The 18,319-nt window shown below is 46.9% G+C and overlaps 1 protein-coding gene across 9 annotated transcripts in view; it reads right to left on the bottom strand.

Annotated features, from left to right (window-relative positions):
• TSPAN15 (tetraspanin 15) overlaps positions 1–18,319 on the bottom strand; it is a 90,427-nt gene that overhangs the window by 17,932 nt on the left and 54,176 nt on the right. For 7 of the 9 annotated variants that reach the window (XM_069571965.1, XM_069571963.1, XM_069571961.1 and 4 more), the window contains 2 exons: positions 5,443–5,628; positions 4,104–4,178 (listed from right to left, as the gene is read on the bottom strand). The exons of 1 other annotated variant lie outside the window; for it this stretch is intronic. In XM_069571965.1, coding sequence (XP_069428066.1) covers positions 4,104–4,178; positions 5,443–5,628 — 261 coding nt within the window. Of the gene's footprint in view, positions 1–4,103; positions 4,179–5,442; positions 5,716–18,319 lie in introns of all 9 variants that reach the window. One more of the 9 variants, XM_069571959.1, reaches the window with a different exon arrangement.

Raw genomic sequence — 18,319 nt, 5'->3', positions numbered from 1 at the left:
AGGAGCCCTGCTGGCTGCACAGAAAGGCATCCCCATGGGCAAATGGAATAAACATCTCTCTCTCCTCAAGGCTGCTGAAAAATGAGCCAGGACCCTGGGTCTGTCAGCCCAGAGCAGATGGTCTGAAAAGCAGAAAAGAGGAAAAGGGAGGAACAGATAGCAAAACTGAATTGGGAGGACAACCAAATGGGCCAAAGCAACCTATAGATTCAGCGCAATCCCCCTGCCAAATTCAGACGGCATCTTTCAGAGATACAGAAAAAAATGCTCAAATTCATATGGAATCACAACCAACCCTGGTAGCCAAAGCAATCTGGAATAAGAAGAGCCGAGCTGAAGGTATCACACTTCATGTATTTCAATATTACAAAGTTATGGTTACCAAAACAGTATGGTTTTGACATAAAAATAGACACATAGATCAATGGTACAGAAAAGGGAGTCTGGAAATAAAGCCAACATATATGGTCAACTAATTCCCAACAAAGATGCCAACTCTCTTTAATAAATAATGTTGAGAAAACTGCAAATCCACATGCTAAAGAATGAAACTGGATCCTTATATCATAGACAGAAAACAACTCAAAATGAGTTAAGACTTAAATGTAGCAGAAGACCTCAAGTAGAACTAACTCCTAAAGGAAATATAGGAAAAAACTCCTTGGTATTGTTCTTGGCAATGATTTCTTGGATCTGACATCAAATATATAGGCAATGTTGCCTATAGCAAAAAAAAAAAATAAGTGGGACTATGTTAAACTAAAACATTTCTGCTAAAAAGTAAACTATGGAAAAAGTTAAAAGGTAAGCTATGAATTGGGAGAACATAACTGTAAACGCCATCCTTATGGCAGAAAGTGAAGAGGAACTAAAAAGCATCTTAATTAAAGTGAAAGAGGAGAGTGAAAAAGTTGGCTTAAAGCTCAACATTCAGAAAACGAAAATCATGGCATTCAGTCCCATCACTTCATGGGAAATAGATGGGGAAACAGTGGAAACAGTGTCAGACTTTATTTTGGGGGGCTCCAAAATCATTGCAGATGGTGACTGCAGCCATGAAATTAAAAGACGCTTACTCCTTGGAAGAAAAGTTATGACCAACCCAGATAGCATGTTCAAAAGCAGAGACATTACTTTGCCGACTAAGGTCCGTCTAGTCAAGGCTATGGTTTCTCCTGTGGTCATGTATGGATGTGAGAGTTGGACTGTGAAGAAAGCTGAGCGCTGAAGAATTGATGCTTTTGAACTGTGGTATTGGAGAAGACTCTTGAGAGTCCCTTGGACTGCAAGGAGATCCAACCAGTCCATCCTAAAGGAGATCAACCCTGGGATTTCTTTGGAAGGAATAATGCTGAAGCTGAAACTCCAGTACTTTGGCCACCTCATGCGAAGAGTTGACTCATTGGAAAAGACTTTGATGCTGGGAAGGATTGGGGGCAGGAGGAGAAGGGGACGACAGAGGATGAGATGGCTGGATGGCATCACTGACTCGATGAACGTGAATCTGAATGAACTCCGGGAGTTGGTGATAGACAGGGAGGCCTGGTGTGCTGCGATTCATGGGGTCGCAAAGAGTCGGACATGACTGAGCGACTGAACTGAACTGAACTGTAAACAATATATCTGAAAAGGGTTAATACCCAAAATATATATGGAACCACTACAGTTGCAAAATAGCAAAAAAAAAAAAAAAGAAAAATACAGTTGACCTTTGAACAATGCAGGGATTAGGGGTGCCAACCCCCAATACAGTTGAGAATCTGCATACTGCCTCTGAACAAAGGAATTGATAAATAACTCACTGAAGGGCAGGAAGCTAAAACACAGTTTAAATAGAATCAGGACTCAAACCCTAGTCCTTTTGACTCCACATATTGTGATCTCTCGGAGAAGGCAATGGCACCGCACTCCAGTACTCTTGCCTGGAAAATCCCATGGACGGAGGAGCCTGGTAGGCTGCAGTCCATGGGGTCGCTAAGAGTCAGACATGACTGAGTGACTTCACTTTCTCTTTTCACCTTCATGCATTGGAGAAGGAAATGGCAACCCACTCCAGTGTTCTTGCCTGGAGAATCCCAGGGACGGGGGAGCCTGGTGGGCTGCTGTCTATGGGGTTGCACAGAGTCGGACACAACTGAAGCAACTTAGCAGCAGCAGCAGCAGCACTGTGATCTCTAACTGAACATAAACATTTCTCACACTTAGTTGATTTAAAGTTCTGTAATATGAACATAAACATTTCTCACACTTGATTGATTTAAAGATCTGTAAAATGAAATGCAGATACTATATTTATTGAAAAAATCTGTGTATAAGTGGATATACAGTGTTCAAACCCATGTTGTTCAAGCATCAGCTGTAATTTAATTAAAAAATGGGCAGAGAACCTGAATAGATAGTTTTTCAAAGAAGACATACAAATGAACAACAAGTATATGAAAAAATGCTCAACATCTCTAAACATCAGGGAAATGCAAACTAAAGCCATAAAGAGATATAATCTCACTCCTGTTAGAATGTCCATTATTAAAAGACAGGAGACAAATGTGGGTGAGGCAAAAAGGGAACCTTTGTACACTGTTGCTGGGAGTGTAAAATTGGTACAATCACTATGGAAAACTGTATGATGCTTTCTCAAAAAATTAAAAATAGAACTACCATGTGTGGTACAATCCCACTCATAGCCAAAGGAAATGAAATTACTATCTCAAAGAGTCATCTGCCGTGAAAAGAACTCTCACGTTCATCGCGACATTACTCACAATTGCCAAGATATGGAAACAACCTGTCTGTTTGCCAGATGAATGGATCAAGATGTGAGATAGATACAGATATTCCACTGTTTGTGTATACAGAATGTATATATATATAATAGAATATTATTCAGCCATGAAAAATAGGGAAAACTGCCACTTAGAACAACATGGGTGACTCTTGAGGGTATTATGCTAAGAGAAATAAGTGAGAGAGAGAAGCAAACACTTCTTATATGGGGCCACTTACATTTGAAATCTAAAAAAGAGTCAAACTCATAGACCCAGAGAGTAGAAAAGTGGTTGTTGGGGGATAGGAGGTGGGGGAAACAGGAAGATGTTGGTCAGTGGTATAAATTTTCAGTTACAAGATGAATAAGTTCTGAGGATCTAATGAACAGTATGAGGACTATAGTTAATAATACAGTATTATACATTTGAAATTTGCTTAGAGAATAGATCATAAATATTAACATCTTAGCCCTCCCCCAAAGTTAACTATCCAAGGTGATGGATGTATTATTAACTTGATTATGGTAATCCTTTCACAATGTATGCATATATCAAATCATCACATTGTAGAGTTTAAACATAATTTTATTTGTCAATTATTCCTCAATAAGGCTGGGGCAGAGGAGGAAAAAAGAAATGAAAAGAAATTGGAAAGCATCCCTGAGCTGCCTCCCTCTTGCTATGTACTCTTAGGAGGGCTTCTTAACCTCTCTGCGCCTCAGTGACTCCATCAGTGTGACGGGAATCTCCCCTCCCCTTTCCTGGTACTCATGAAACAGGAAGAAGACCCTTGGATTCCAAGGCTAAGACACGCCCGTGGTTAAGGCTCACCCACGGCTAGTGTCCCTACTGGCCATTCTCCATTCAGCAGCAAGTAAAACGTGAATCAGATCACATCACTTCCCAGCATAAAACTCTCCACAGGCTCCCACTGCCTTTTAAAAAAATTCCAAGGCCTTACATGATCTGCCCTGGCCAGTCCTTCCAGCTTCACCTTCTACCCACTTCCCATCACTCACCTTCAGCCAAGCAGCCTCCACACTGTGCACAAACCCACCAAGCTCCCTTCTGCCTCAGTGGTTCCCTCTGTCCCCCTGAGCCTCAGCAGGTCGGCTCCTTCTCATCAGCGTCCTCCCCACCTCCACCCCAGGCACTCTGCCATCAGCCTGTTTTGTTCTCTTGTTTTCTGGGCTACCTGTTCAGTGCCTGTCTCCCCAGCCCAATAGACACAGGAGGGATTATCTGCCCCACTCTCCGCTGCACTCCCAGTTTGCAACAGGGCGCACACAGAGCGGGTGCCCAGCATACACGGGACTGGTAAATGTGCCAGAGGCCCACCTGGTTCCGGAAGATCAAGGCCACCACGCCACCAATGAGCTCAATTATGAGGCAAATCCCAAGGATGTACATGAACTGCAAAACAAAGTTCAGTGAGTCACTGAGAGGGGAAGGGAAGTGCCATCTGCTTCAAGGTCAAGCACAGTAAGAAAATCATCTTTGTCAGAGCTCTTAGGGTTCCTGGGCCTTTCACCCCTTCCTCCTGTGAGGCACAGGATGTGGACAGACATTCCCAAGAAAGCCCGTCGCTGGAGCCTGTGATGAGGAAGAGTGACTCAGCTGTCCCAGCCAGACTGTTATCGAGGTTTGTCGCAGAAGTCCTCAGTGGGGTCTGGGTGAAAAAACACAATCCCCTCCCCCAAGCCCACACCTTGAGCAGCCGCTGGTCCTCCTCTGGCTGACCCAGAGGGGAAGGCCTGTCTTGACAAGCAGGTTAGAGCAGTGTTTCCAGCTCTGCCAGCAAAGCCCCTGCAAAGTGATTTCCCAGACCCCAAGGGCAGATGAGGGGCTGTCTCAGGCTGAATATATACACTACTCTTTAGCACAGAAACAAGCATTGTCCAAACTAATGTCAACAACTTCCAGCCTCAGGAAGGATCACTGAGACCACACTCACAGGGGCTTTTAGGGGCTTCCCGGGTGAGGGGAACAATGAGGTCACACACACATGTGGGTACAGAGTAAACAGATCTCCTATCCGGCACCCCCTGTGTTGAGAAGCCATCCCTCACCCCACAGTAAGGGGGCAGGGAGGCTGACCCTATCCGTGACCCCAGGGCAGGCACTTGGCCAAGCAGTCCCATCAAAGTCCTAGGATCTTGGCCAGAGTTACCAGGAAAGACTCCCCAGGACCCTGAGCTATAAGGACTGTTGGCCTAAGGCTGCTGGTGACCATCGCAAAGAGAACCTGAGGACAGCAGCTAGCATCCAGCTGGGAGGTGGCAAGAGAGAGAAAGCCCAGAGCGTCAGCTAAACCCCTGGACCTAGGGTGGACTTGCTGGTTATATGAGCTAATGAGTCACCAACAACAACTTCTCTTGGTTTTGCTTGCTCTCATCTGAGCGTACCTTCTCCCACTTCCAACAGACAGACCAGACCAACATGAGGTTTAAGAACAGTTTTTGAATCAGCCTTTCTAAGCAGAAGTGGAGGAAGCTGAGCCTTCTTGGGCCAATATGGACAGGCTGACCCACAAAACCCTCCAGTAGAGCTGGTTTGAGACAAGGACTGATTAACTGGGCTGCCCGAGGGCCCAGGGGTGGGTCTCTCAGCTCTCCCAGGGACTCCAAGGATCACACCCCCTGCCCCACCAGCTGATGGGTGCCTGGGGCCAACTCACTGCTTGGAGGAGACACAGGTTGTCACGGAGGGAAGCCAGGACACCGATGAAGGACACGATGAACATGATGACCCCCAGGAGGATGAGGATGATGGCCGGGGCCAGAAAGGCGCTTTCCAGGGTTTTGTATTTCTGCCTCTCGACCTCTGCATAGATCCCCACAGACAGGACCAGGCCCCCGATCAGCTGCAGCAAGAAAACAAGCAGTGAGAGAGGAAAAGGACTGTAGTTGCTTGATTCTCCTACAAAGGACTCAAGGGAGGGTTCTGGTGCCTGCCGTTGGAGGGGTCACCCCAGGTCACCAGATGTGAGGCAACCTGTTATGGGCTGAACTGTGTTCCCAAAATTCACAAGCTGAAGTCCTAACCCCCAGAACCTCAGAATGGGACTGTACTTGGAAACTGAGGCTTAAAAGAGGTAATGAAGTTAAAATGAGGTCTTACGACTCGGGTTGAATCCACTATGAATGTTCATAAGAGGAGATTAGGACACAGACACACTGAGAGAAGACCACGTGAAGACACACAGAGAAGACAGTCATTGGCAAAGCCAAAGAGAAGGGCTCCGAGAAAACCAACTCTGCCCACACCTTCATCTTGGACATCCAGCCTCCAGAACTGAGGCTTAAACCTCTGTTGCTTAAGCCGCCCAGTCTGTGGTACTCTATTACGGCAGCCCTAGTAAATTAACACAGACCCTATTAGGAAATGCTGCTTTGGTGGGAAGTACTGGTGAGTCAGGGGAAATGCCACTGCCTAGAGGATCAGAGAACCTGGGCCGCAGTCCCAGCTCTGCCACTTGCTAACCCTGGGCTTTGGACAAGCATTGGACCACACGAGTCTGTGTTCTCATCTGAAAAATGGGTATGAAGACTATCATTTCTGCCCTGTTCACCCAAGGGTTTTTGCAAGGCTTTAGTGAGATAAGGACAGTGGAAACACTATGAACCTGAAAGCATGGGGCCCTGGGGTGTGTCTTACACAGGCAGAACACCAAAGGAAATTTCAGACCTGCTCAGGGGGACGGGCAGTGCACTCAGTGGGATTTATCTTCAGAATGATCATCAGGAAAACTGAAAGTTGGAGCAGGAGGGATTTTGAAGAGATTTTTAAGTCAAATTCCTCCTCGTCAATTTTCCTAACAGTGGAAAGGTGACCACTGTAACACCCCATTAGGAAAAATGAGGCAAAAAAGTTCTTGGAGGACCCCTTCCTGCTCTCAGCTGGCAAAGTCTCATACTAAATCTTCAAGGAACCCTATCGGCGGCTGTCACCCCAAACCCTCAGACATGTCTGGGACTGCATTGCCCCATCACCCTGGGATTCACAATAGTGTTCTAACTGGCCCCCTTCAGCCTGTTCTTCCTACCAGAGTTGACCAAGCAAAATCTACTCAGGACAAGCTGGTTCTCTGTGCCCTGAGAGTAAAAGCCACAACCCGAATCACAGTCCACACAGCCTGGCTGAGCTCACTTCTCACTCCCCCCACTTCCTCACTCTGCTTTAACTGCACTGGGCCCCTCACTGCCGGCCAAACACACGAGTGCACCAGCTAGGCGCCTTTGCACAGGCTGTTCCCACTGCCTGGAATGTGCTTTCTCCTGATCTCCAAATGGCACTACGGCTCCCGCCCTCACCTCCTACTCATCTTTGCTCACTTCTCACCTGCTCAGTGAGGCCTTCGGGGTCATCTTGTTTAAACACAGAAAATTCTCTCCCTGAAACTCTCAATCCCAATTTCCTGATTTATTTTTCCTTTGCACTGACAAGTAGTAAATGTACTACATTTTTTGTTTTCTCTTTTAACTGTTTGTCTTCCCCACAAGAACATAAGCTCCATGCTAGGGGGAATTTTTCAACTGTTTAAGGCATCCCCAGCACCAGAACAGCCCTGACATTAAGGAAGCACAACAGGCATTTACAATCAATGTCTGTTGAACAGATGCAAGCCAGGCTTCCCAGTAGATCCCTGCTTGGGTTTGAGTCCAGCGCTGTCTACCCAGCATTCTGCCTGTCCAATGATTCTGGCATTCCAGGCCACACATTCCCAAGAGCAGATACACTGGACTTCTCCACAGAGCAGGAGGCAGTGTGGGAGAGGAGTCAGAAGCCATGGTGCTGTCAGTGAAGGTCTAAGTAAAGGAAATGAGGGATAATACAGACAAGATACAGGCAAGATACGCCATGAGCACAGCCACCCTAGAGTCAACATCCTGAACACCAAGGAGGTGGTGGCTCCTCCAGTTACTCCTGGTCTACCTCCAGCTTAAAATGGCTATTATACAATGTGCCCTCAAAGTAGATCTCCTCAACGGCCTTCTAAAGAGCGCCAAGACTGTTCTGGGCAAAGGGAAGTACCTGCTTCCCCTAAGCTCTGCAAGTGGTAGGGATGCCAAAAGTCAAGCAGACCAAACTTACTTACTTGGAAACATCGGATAACAGAGGGTTACCGGGAAGCCATCTCCTCCGGTCCAGGGCTCTGCTCTATGTCACTGCTAACTGCCATTCTCCTTAGTTTGAAAGGATAATCTGGGATTACTGATACCTACTCCCCAGGTCTAAAAGGAATGCCTTCCCAGCACACACAGGCCAAGAGGTGCTAAAGGCATTGACAAACTTGGCCGTGAACTGCTTATTAACAAGTTGGCCATGTCGGGAAAACCATGAGTGAAATGATGTCATCCAAATCACTCAGCTGGATAAATTTTTTAATTTAAATTTAAAAAGTTAGGAGACACAAACACAAGGCCCTCTATAGGAAAATGAGGACCACAAGAAATAAAATCTACTTTTGATAGAAAAATATTAACCAAAGTTATTTGGTCAGTTCATACTCCAAAACCCAGGACATGGTGAAATCATTGTTCAAGGCCAGCCTAAGCCCTGCGGGTCCTCTGAGAACAAGGGCAAGAAGTTTTAAAGAGCCAAATCCTCCCCTTCCTTATTAGTGCACTTACAAGGAATTACTCAACTCTAACCCTGAACAATGGCACCCCAAGCCAGTACTCTTGCCTGGAAAATCCCGTGGACGGAGGAGCCTGGTAGGCTGCAGTTCATGGGGTCATGAAGAGTTGGACACGACGGAGCGACTTCACTTTCACTTTTCACTTTCATGCATTGGAGAAGGAAATGGCAACCCACTCCAGTGTTCTTGCCTGGAGAATCCCAGGGATGGGGGAGCCTCGTGGGCTGCCGTCTATGGGATCGCACAGAGTCGGACACAACTGAAGCGACTTAGCAGCAGCAGCAACCCTGAACCAGACACAGGACCCAGAGATCCTTCAGCCCTAGAGCCAGGGTTGACGGTTAAAGAAGAACCCCACATCATCAGAGCCCAGGCAGGGCGTGCAATCAATATGCAAGGACACGGTGTGCCTCAGGCAACAGAAGTGGCGTTTTATCCTCTATCTTGGTGAAAACTGTAATTTGCATGTTGTCACTGAAACAACAAGATAACACCTTAATATTTTCAGGATTGATTCCACATACTTTTGAGACTTCTGTGTTTCAGTATTTTTGTTTGTTTGTTTAGATAAAAAAGCAACATCTAACCACCATCCTAGGCTGTCCCTCCTCCTTCCCATCTGACGCTATGCTTCTGGGTTCAGGTACCCTGCTTTGGAAACCATCCCCAAAACACCAAGCTGTTGTAGGCCTGCATTCTGAGCAGAATTGACCCCAGCCCTCTTTGTAAAGGCAGTCAGTGGCTTCTTCTATTTTTATAAGCTCTCCAGAGCCCCGGGACCCACTCCAGAACGGCCTTCCTGGCAGGAAACAAAACTTTCTTTGGTCTGATCTCCCTCCTGTTACAAAAGATCACATTTTCCTTGCGAGTCAGCCTTGCAGCATTTCCAGACCACTAAAGCCATAAAAAGCTACTGCAGCTTTCTAGTGCAGACCCAAACCTCTGAGCTCCTGCACCACTGTGTACTGAGCCATCACAGGCTCATCTCTCCTGGTCCAGCCAGGGGTGCTGCCACCTCAGTCCTTCCAGAAGCCACCGGGTAGCCCCTGAGGTGGCGCTACACACAGCACAAGCAGATCTAGGCTCCTTATTCAAGGGTTCCAGGAGCAGCAGGCATGGGGAGAGGCTGACATACCCTTCCCAGGAACTTCATGATTTCCAAGTGATATTTACATCTCTGAGAACATTAGTTTATGTTTCCCTGTGAGTATAAAATTAACTGTCAATGCTAGTGTGCAATCCCATCCCCTTTTCTCTGCTAATTATAGTCTCTCTTTGGGCACCCAGCCACTCAGCTCCAGCACAGGAAGCAAATGGCCCATCTGTCAAGCAGGACAGCTTCAGCTAAAATTGGCTGGGGGTGAGGGGCACACGGCCATGCCCATTTGGGGCCAGAGAAGGAAAAAGTCCATGGGCCAGGCTAAGAGCCCCAGATTTTGCCACAAGCCACGTGGCATCTTCAAAAGGCTGCATGGGAGCCTGTTGCCCACTGTGAACCAGGCCTGAAGTCCCCTCTGAGCCCTGCAGCCTGGGAACTGTCTTCCTCCTCTGCAAGCTGAGGCCCAGCTTCATGCTGCTGCTGGCAAGCATGTGAGGCCTTCCAGCACCTGCACTGCCTCCTCCTTCAGGAAGCATCTGGTTCCGGCTGGCTCACCCCCAGCTGGGGCAGGTCTGCACTCAGAGGGGACCCACAAGGCCTACCTTTACCCCCAAAGGCACATGCCAGGCACCTACTGTGTCCCAGACCCTGATGGTCACAAGGGGTCACAAGACTGTACATGGGCTAAGTCTGGGGGAAGACAGGTTGAGAGTCTTGAAATGATCTCTATGGCCTGATGGATGGGATTCAGGGATCTCTGAACTGGGGATGGAGAAAAAAGCCAAACTTTACTATCATTATCCTTCAACTGAAATGTTCCTGGCACAAAAAAAGAGGAAGAATCTCAGATCTAGGGGAAGCATGCTGAATCTCTCCCATGGGGAAGACTCTGGGAATTTGAACAAAATTGTGGGGGCGAAAGGAAATTTCAGAAAATCAGGATGAGCTTCCTGGAGGAGCCAGTGTTTTCTTGAAGTCTCCAATAACTGATCCACATTGAAACCACCTAAGGGGCGCTCAAAGGCTGCAAGGCTCTATATGGCCCAAACAAAGCACTTTTGTAAAGTTTGAGCTTAAAAGGATAAACTCCAAGGCCTGAAAGAGATTTTAAATAAGGTGGGGCTAGCAGGGCCCCTGCATCCATCCAGGAAGTCCTGGACCTCATACCCACCAGCCCTTTGGTCCCAGACTTATCCTGCCTGGCCCAGGGCTGAGCCCACCCTGCAGGTGTGTGCTCCTGCTCAGCACACTCTACCAGTGTCTGTCCTGCACAGATTGGGGCTGGATGGAGGTAAAATAAGAGATGGGAGTTGGCATTCTGGGCCTTCATTTATTAGTTCAGAGGCTTTGGCCATGTCACTTTGCCTCTCTGAGCCTCACTTTTCACTTGTAAAATAGTAATGCCCGCTCCCATGTACAGAGTGATTACGTGGCACCAACAGCCTACAAAGTGCCATACCAGCATCTCCCTGACTGTCACACACCCTGGCACGTCTAAGAAACAGCTAATTGCTTTTAAAGACCAGACTCAGTGAGGTTAAGTGACACAGAGCTTATAAGAGGCGGAGTCAGGATGCACAGCCCAAACTTGTCTGCCTGCCACTAAATCTACCAGACAGGCCTTTCACTTTGATCTGGGAGAGAATGGGTCCGAAATGTCTCTGCAAAACACAAAGGTGCCGGTAGCAGAGCAGTGCTCCCAACAGAATCTTCTATGATGGTGGCAACATCCAGTGTGGTCAGTCACTAGCCATATGGAAATAGCAAGCTCTTGAAACACGGCTTGTGTGCCTGAAAAGCTGAATTTTTCATTTTGTTGTTATTGGTTAGTTGCTAAGTCATGTCCAACTCTTTTGTGACTCCACGGACTATAGCCTCCCGGGATCCTCTGTCCATGAGATTTTTCAGGCAAGAATACTGGAGTGGATTGCCATTTCCTTCTCCAGGAGATTTTCCCAACCCTGGGACTGAACCTGTGTCTCCTGCATTGGTAGGCAGATTCTGTACCACTGAGTCAGCAGGGAAGCCCAAAGTTTTCATTTTACTTCATTTAAGATAGTTTAGATGTGACAGGGGTAGTTGGTGGTCACTTGGATGCTGCCCCTTACCATTCCTGCCTTGCTCCTTTCTGATGGTAGAGACCATCCTTATCAAAGAGTCATGTGCCCTAATCATCCTACCACTGGCTAGAGGAAGTTTATATTCAATGACTTTCATCCAAGAGAAAGTAATCTCTTCTCTCACTTTCCCCAAGAAAGCTCAGCTCCTGCCACCCCACTTCTCTTGCCACTACGAACAGCAGGACAGACCAGATCCAGAGCTCCCAACCCAAACTGATCTGGGGCTCATTCTGTCTCCCAGGAGGGGCCAGACCCACCTCCAGAAGGACAGGGCAGTATTCTAAGCTCTGGGGCCCTGGACTTGGTGCCATTGGCCTGGCCCCAGCGCTAAATTCAGGCAGTCTGTGCTGGAGGAATAAGGTTCCTCTCAAGCCCAAGACAAAGCCAGCCCTGGAGGAAGCAGCAGCAGACTGCCGCTGCCAGCAAAAGAGCCGGTCCCTGGTCTTTGTCACCGATACTCTGCTGTCAACTCTGCCTTGACCCTGAACTTCTTCCTAAAACACAAAACAAAAAAAACTTGACATCCATGCAGAGAACTTGGTTAACTGCAACCCTTGGTCCATGACATTCTCTGACAATCTGCTTTTGTTTGGAATGCAACAGGCACCACTTATTAACTAGGCCTCTTGTCCCCATGGATCTGCTACAACTCTTCTGTATACACTGAGGTTCTACACATGCCTAGGTCTCTTTCTGGCTCCCAGTCTCTCCCATCAGTCAGTCTGTTTCTAAACAAACCTCCCTTCGGTAGTGACTGCAGTTTTATAATACCACTGAGGCATCTGCAAGGCCACGCCCCTCCTTCCTGCCTTCTTCGGAAGCGTCCTGGATATTCTTAGACCTTGACTCTTGTGTATGTATTTCAGAATCATCTTATCAAGTTCCTTGAAAAAACCTCCTGAGGTTTGACTGGAATCACATTGGATCTATAGATCCCTTGGGAGAAAATCCACACCTTTACCAGGCTTTCCTGCCCATAGGCCTGGTTTATTCCTTCTTTATTTACATCATCTTTATCATGACCTCTCTAACAACAGTAGTCTCCACCTCCCTCAAGCTTTCCCATGGCTGTCTAGACAGATTCGGGGAGAAACTTCTGGAAGTATTTCCCAGGCTTGGCTCTCCAGCTTGGCCCGGGGTGGGAAACATGGCCTTCTCTCTAAGAAGCAAAGTGAACTTAACACCCTGTTTTGCTACCCTCCTGTCACCAACAGTTACAAACACTCATTCCTGCCTGATAAATTAGGAGTCTGGGATTAACATATACACGTTCGTGCATTGCGCACGTGCTAAGTCACTTCAGTCATGTCCGACTCTTTGCAACTCTATGGATCGCAGCCCACCAGGCTCCTCTGTCCATGGGATTCTCCAGGCACTGGAGAATCTGGACACTGGAGTGGGCTGCCATGCCCTCTTCCAGGGGATCTTCCTGACCCAGGAATTGAACCTGTGTCTCTCACGTCTCCTGCATCGGCAGGAGCGTTCTTTACTGGAAGTGTCTGTGGGAAGACTGCATGTACACATTACTATACGTAAAACAGATAATCAACATGGACCCACTATAGCACAAGGAACTCTACTCAATATTCTTAAATAACTTCTAATGGAAAAGAATCTGAAAAAGAATGAATATATGTGTATATATACATCTCACTGAATCACTTTGCTGTACACCTGAAACTAACACCAGACTGCAAATCAACTATACTCTGATATAAAATAAAAATGAAATTAAAAAGATAAAAGACCCACACACATATCTGTTCTCTATACTGTGAAGTTTTTTTGGAGGTCTGCCTTGTCCCTTTCTCTCTCTAAATGCTCTTCCACATTCCTATAATAATAATGATAATAAAAAGACTCCCACAAGCACGCAGCACATTCCAGGCTGTGAAAGAGCTACGCTGGGAGGTTTGCAAGCCCCAGCTACTCAACCCAGCAGGAGCAGAGTGGAATGTCTAATCACAAACAAATATAAACAAATGAAACACTGGAGGTTAAGATCTGATGGAGCCCGGACTCTCTCTGAGAAGCGTTCAGGGGCAGGCAGATGGAGAATGGTATAACAAACAGCCGGAGAAAATATTCTGAAACAAGAGGCCTGGCAGTCTCTTCCTCCTGGGAAATCAGAGCAGGTCCATTGGAGCTGAGGCCACACAGGATTTTGACCTCACATCACTGGACGCTCCACCAACACAGGGACCAGCCGCCAGACCTATCAGAGGAATGAATCTGAGAAACGCTATTGCTTTAGATGCCTATAAACCCAAAGAAGAAGCTAATGATCCCGCTCCAGAGTACTCTGAGGCTTCAAGATTAAATGACATACAGTCCTGAAAACTTGCATTAAAAAGAGAATGGAGGTGCTCAGAAAGATAGGTGTCTTACGTTATCAAGACCTGAGGCAGACCTAATTCATTATGGTGAATAAGAGCAGATTTCCCACAGGAACCTCCATTTAAAAATAATACTAACAAGATGACTTATCTGGTTAATCTGAAAAGAGAAACAGCCAAGGGGCAAAGAAGAGCCAAGAACACATCACCTCTACCCAACAGACACTTCTCCCTGGTTTTCCTTTTCCCTTCCCTCTCTGGATCCCCCTCCTCTCCACTGTCCACAGGTCAGCACCAGGAAAGTCAGAGCCCACCTCCTGGCGCTGTATTACCGTGGCACCTGGGTGATTATCTCCCCAGGTCTCAGCCCAGGGGCAGTGCCTCCTGCTGGGGTACACTCAGGAGTACATTCTGTGCCAGACCACTGCTGGTCCCTATTCCTTGGTCCTCTGTCCCAGATGGCACAGGCTCCTCGCTCACAGCTGCAGGACGCAGGCAGGAGTGAGTCAGATGGCCCAAGTCTCCCTTTCACTCAGACATTTTAAAAGCAGCCACAGGCTCACAGAGGTGACAAGTGGACTTTGTCCTCAACAATGGCCTCCAGTTCAGGTCCCAGAATCCACACCTGCCCACCAGGAACTGGGCCAGGCATCCCCCATTCTTCCCTGAGACAGCAAAGGATTTACCCCTGGGGACCCAAAGGTCCCCCACTCCAAAGGCTTATGACTCCAAAGAGGTCAAAGGGAAAAAGGGGAAAAGAGGCAGCATTATATATTACAAAGAGTGCTGAGGGTTGGGGGAGGCAGATGAGAGGGGAGCCCTAAACTTTAATCCCAATTCTGTCACTAATTCCCATGTGACCTTGGGCAAGTCCCTTCCCCTCTCTGGGCCTCAATTTCCCTGCTCAAAAAGGGAGATGTTTGGCCACAAGCCCTAGGATCCCTTCAGAGCTCCAGGAACCCACGGAAACCCATGCCCAGACAGCCCTCGCAAGAACCCCAGCCGTCAGCAGGCCACGGTAGTCCAGAGTATTTTCCGCTACTGAGTCCTTCTCCATGGGTCCGCCCTTGCTTTCCCACCTGGCCAGGAGATGTCACACTTCTGCATGAGTAGGTCCTACAGGGAACAGAGATATCCTTCCCACTCCAGCCTGATCAAGGCATACGACTCCGGCACTGCCTCCCACAGCAGCCACGGAAAGGAGACCAAGTGTTTTTGGAAATAACAAAAATGAAAGGGGCTAACACCCATCCTCCAAAGTTTAGCTCAAAGACTCCTCTCCTGGGAAGACTTCCTGGATCACTCCAGCTATAGAAATCTCTCTCCACTTATGATCACCTATGAAACCACCAATGGGAAGCCCTCATTGTACTGTTATTTCCAGTACTAACTATGCCCATTGAACAAATTATTCCAGCTATTTACTACCTACTGCATACAGAGCATGGTAGCAGGACCCAGCAACACACCTACCACACCATCTTTGACTTCAACAACCTCACAGTCTGCATATATAATACAAATGCATTAGTCCCAGAAGTTTAGCTTAGCTCCCAGACCATGTTATCCCCATAGAAGCCATATGAAAAGTGATTAGAGCCCAAGCCAGCTCACAATGGCCTAATGAACCACAGTGCCCCTGAAACAAGATACCAAGCAAAATTCCCCAGCACCCAGCAGGCGCTCAATAAACATTACTTCTGAGTGAAGGTGAAGCACTGTTGTCACCCTGACATTTCAAGACTCAAATCAGATGCCAGAAACCATGCCCCCTTTAGAGGCACTTTGGTCCAAGGATAAATCAGAAGAAAGGAAGTCCCTATTCTGAATTCCAAGGCATCACTCACTGATTCAACACATATTTTAGAAAGTGCCTCCTAGTATGTACCAGGCACTGGACACAAAAAGGTAAGATCTAGTTTCTGCCCTCAAGAAGCTCAGTCTGGTAAGACATATCTGTATACCAACAAATGCAACAGAAATGGGGACACTGAGGTAGAGGTAACTGAGTGCAGAAGAGCTAGATAGGAGGCGACGCTAAATCACAGGCAATACCAGTGAGATCAAGGAAGGTGTCCTGGGAGAGGTGAGTTCAAACTGAGTTCCATTCGATGAATGTAATGGACAAGCAAGAATTTCTGAGATGGACAAGGAATTTTAGATGCCCATGAAGGTGCCACGAGGAAAGCAGGTCGGCATATTTAGAACCGAGAAGAGGCAGACAGGGGATGGAGGAGGCCAGGGAAGAGCTCAGAAGCCAGACCACCATGGCAAAGTCTCTCAGCCTAAACCAAGAAGTTCATTCATTTGTTTGATCTTTCTTTACTGAGAGGTTGTGTGAGCCAGTGATTCTCCAAGTTTTTGGTCTCAGGATTCATTTTTACCCTTAAAAACTTCTGAGGGCCCTAGAGTTTTTGTTTTGGGTGATTATATCTATAGATTATTTACTATATAAGAAATTAAAAGACCTATTTTAAATATTTATTGCAGCCATGAAATTAAAAGACCCTTACTCCTTGGAAAGAAAGTTATGACCAACCTAGATAGCATATTCAAAAGCAGAGACATTACTTTGCCAACAAAGGTCTGTCTAGTCAAGACTATGGTTTTTCCAGTAGACATGTATGGATGTGAGAGTTGGACTTGAAGAAAGCTGAGCATCGAAGAATTGATGCTTTTGAACTGTGGTGTTGGAGAAGACTCTTGAGAGTCCCGTGGACTGCAAGGAGATCCAACCAGTCCATTCTAAAGGAGGTCAGGTGGGAGGGGGGTTCATGTTTGGGAATGCATGTAAGAATTAAAGATTTTAAAATTTAAAAAATAAATAAATAAATAAATAAAAAATAAAAAATAAAAAAAAACAACAAAAAAAAATAAATAAATAAAGGAGGTCAGTCCTGGGTGTTCTTCGGAAGGACTGATGCTAAAGCTGAAACTCCAATACTTTGGGCACCTTATGCAAAGAGTTGACTCAGAAAAGACTCTGATGCTGGGAGGGATTGGGGGCAGGAGGAGAAGAGGACGACAGAGGATGAGATGGCTGGATGGCATCAGCAACTCGATGGATATGAGTTTGGGTGAACTCCAGGAGTTGGTGATGGACAGGGAGGCCTGGTATACTGCGGTTCATGGTGTCGCAAAGAGTCGGACACGACTGAGTGACTGAACTGAACTGAACTGAATTTAGAAATAACAATAATAGATTTACATGTTAACATAAATGGCATATTTTTTGTTAAAAATTTTCCCCAAAAATTGCGAGAGGAAGGGTAGCATGGGCTTTACATTTTTGCAAATGTAAATATCTGGCTGATGAGATGAGCTGGTAGATTCTTTTTTTTTTTTTTTTTTTTTTTTGAGCTGGTAGATTCTTGAAGCTGCTCCTCACTCAATTTGCAGTCACATCACCATCATACGTCCTTGAAATTCCCCTAGGCAATCCTGAGAGGATGACAGCAGGAAGGCAAATAGCATCCTAGTATTACCAAGAAAATGATTTTGACTTCACAGATCCCCTGAAAAGGCTCCACCCACCAAGGATTCCTGGAGCATACTTTGGGAGCAGCTAAGAACAGGATGTGGAGGGCTTCCCTGCTGGTCCAGTGGTTAAGACTTCACCTTCCAGTGCAGGGGGTGTGGGGGTGTGGGCCTGAGCCCTGGTTGAGGAGCTAAGATCCCATACGTATCTTGGCCAAAAAAAAACAAAACATAAGACAGAAGCAATAATGTAACAAATTTAATAAAGACTGTAAAAATGCTCCACATAAAAAAAAAAAAAGCAATTGGGTGTGAGATGGGGAGCTGGGCCCAGCTAGCAGTTAACCAACCAAACACAAATGTCTCGGCTATGGGGGAGCTCATGCTCCAGTTGGGGCGAAATAAATAAACAAAAAGTACATGGTATGTCTTGGTTATGAGGGCTATGAAGGCAGAAATAGGAAAGGAGGCCAGGAAGGCTGATGGAGGGGGCTGGCATTTTCAATACCACAGCCAGGGAGAGTGATATTGGAGTGAAGACGTGAAGGGGTAGGGGGCTCTCTACCATCCACACGGATACACAGGTGAACATCCAAGCAGCTACCAAGACCTTGGAATGTGCCCATGTGTTCAGAGAATAGCTGCTCCAGCCCAGTGGTGGGGAGAATGGAGGGGAGAAGGGGAGAGGGCAGCGGTGTGGGAGCAGGCAGAACCTTTGAAGCTATGGAGTGGACTCTGACTTTTGCTCTGCGTGGGCAAAAGGCACTCCAAGTTTGCAGAGGAGTGATCAGATCTGACTTTGATGTTTAAATGAGTTACTCTGAAACTGCTGCGCTGAGAACTGGGGGATGGAGATACGGGATCGGAATGGTCAGGAATCT

Source organism: Ovis canadensis, chromosome 25 (assembly GCF_042477335.2).
Source record: "Ovis canadensis isolate MfBH-ARS-UI-01 breed Bighorn chromosome 25, ARS-UI_OviCan_v2, whole genome shotgun sequence".
Lineage (NCBI taxonomy): Eukaryota > Metazoa > Chordata > Mammalia > Artiodactyla > Bovidae > Ovis > Ovis canadensis.
Note: the sequence above shows the minus strand (reverse complement) of the source record. Positions and strands in the feature narration are given on the sequence as shown.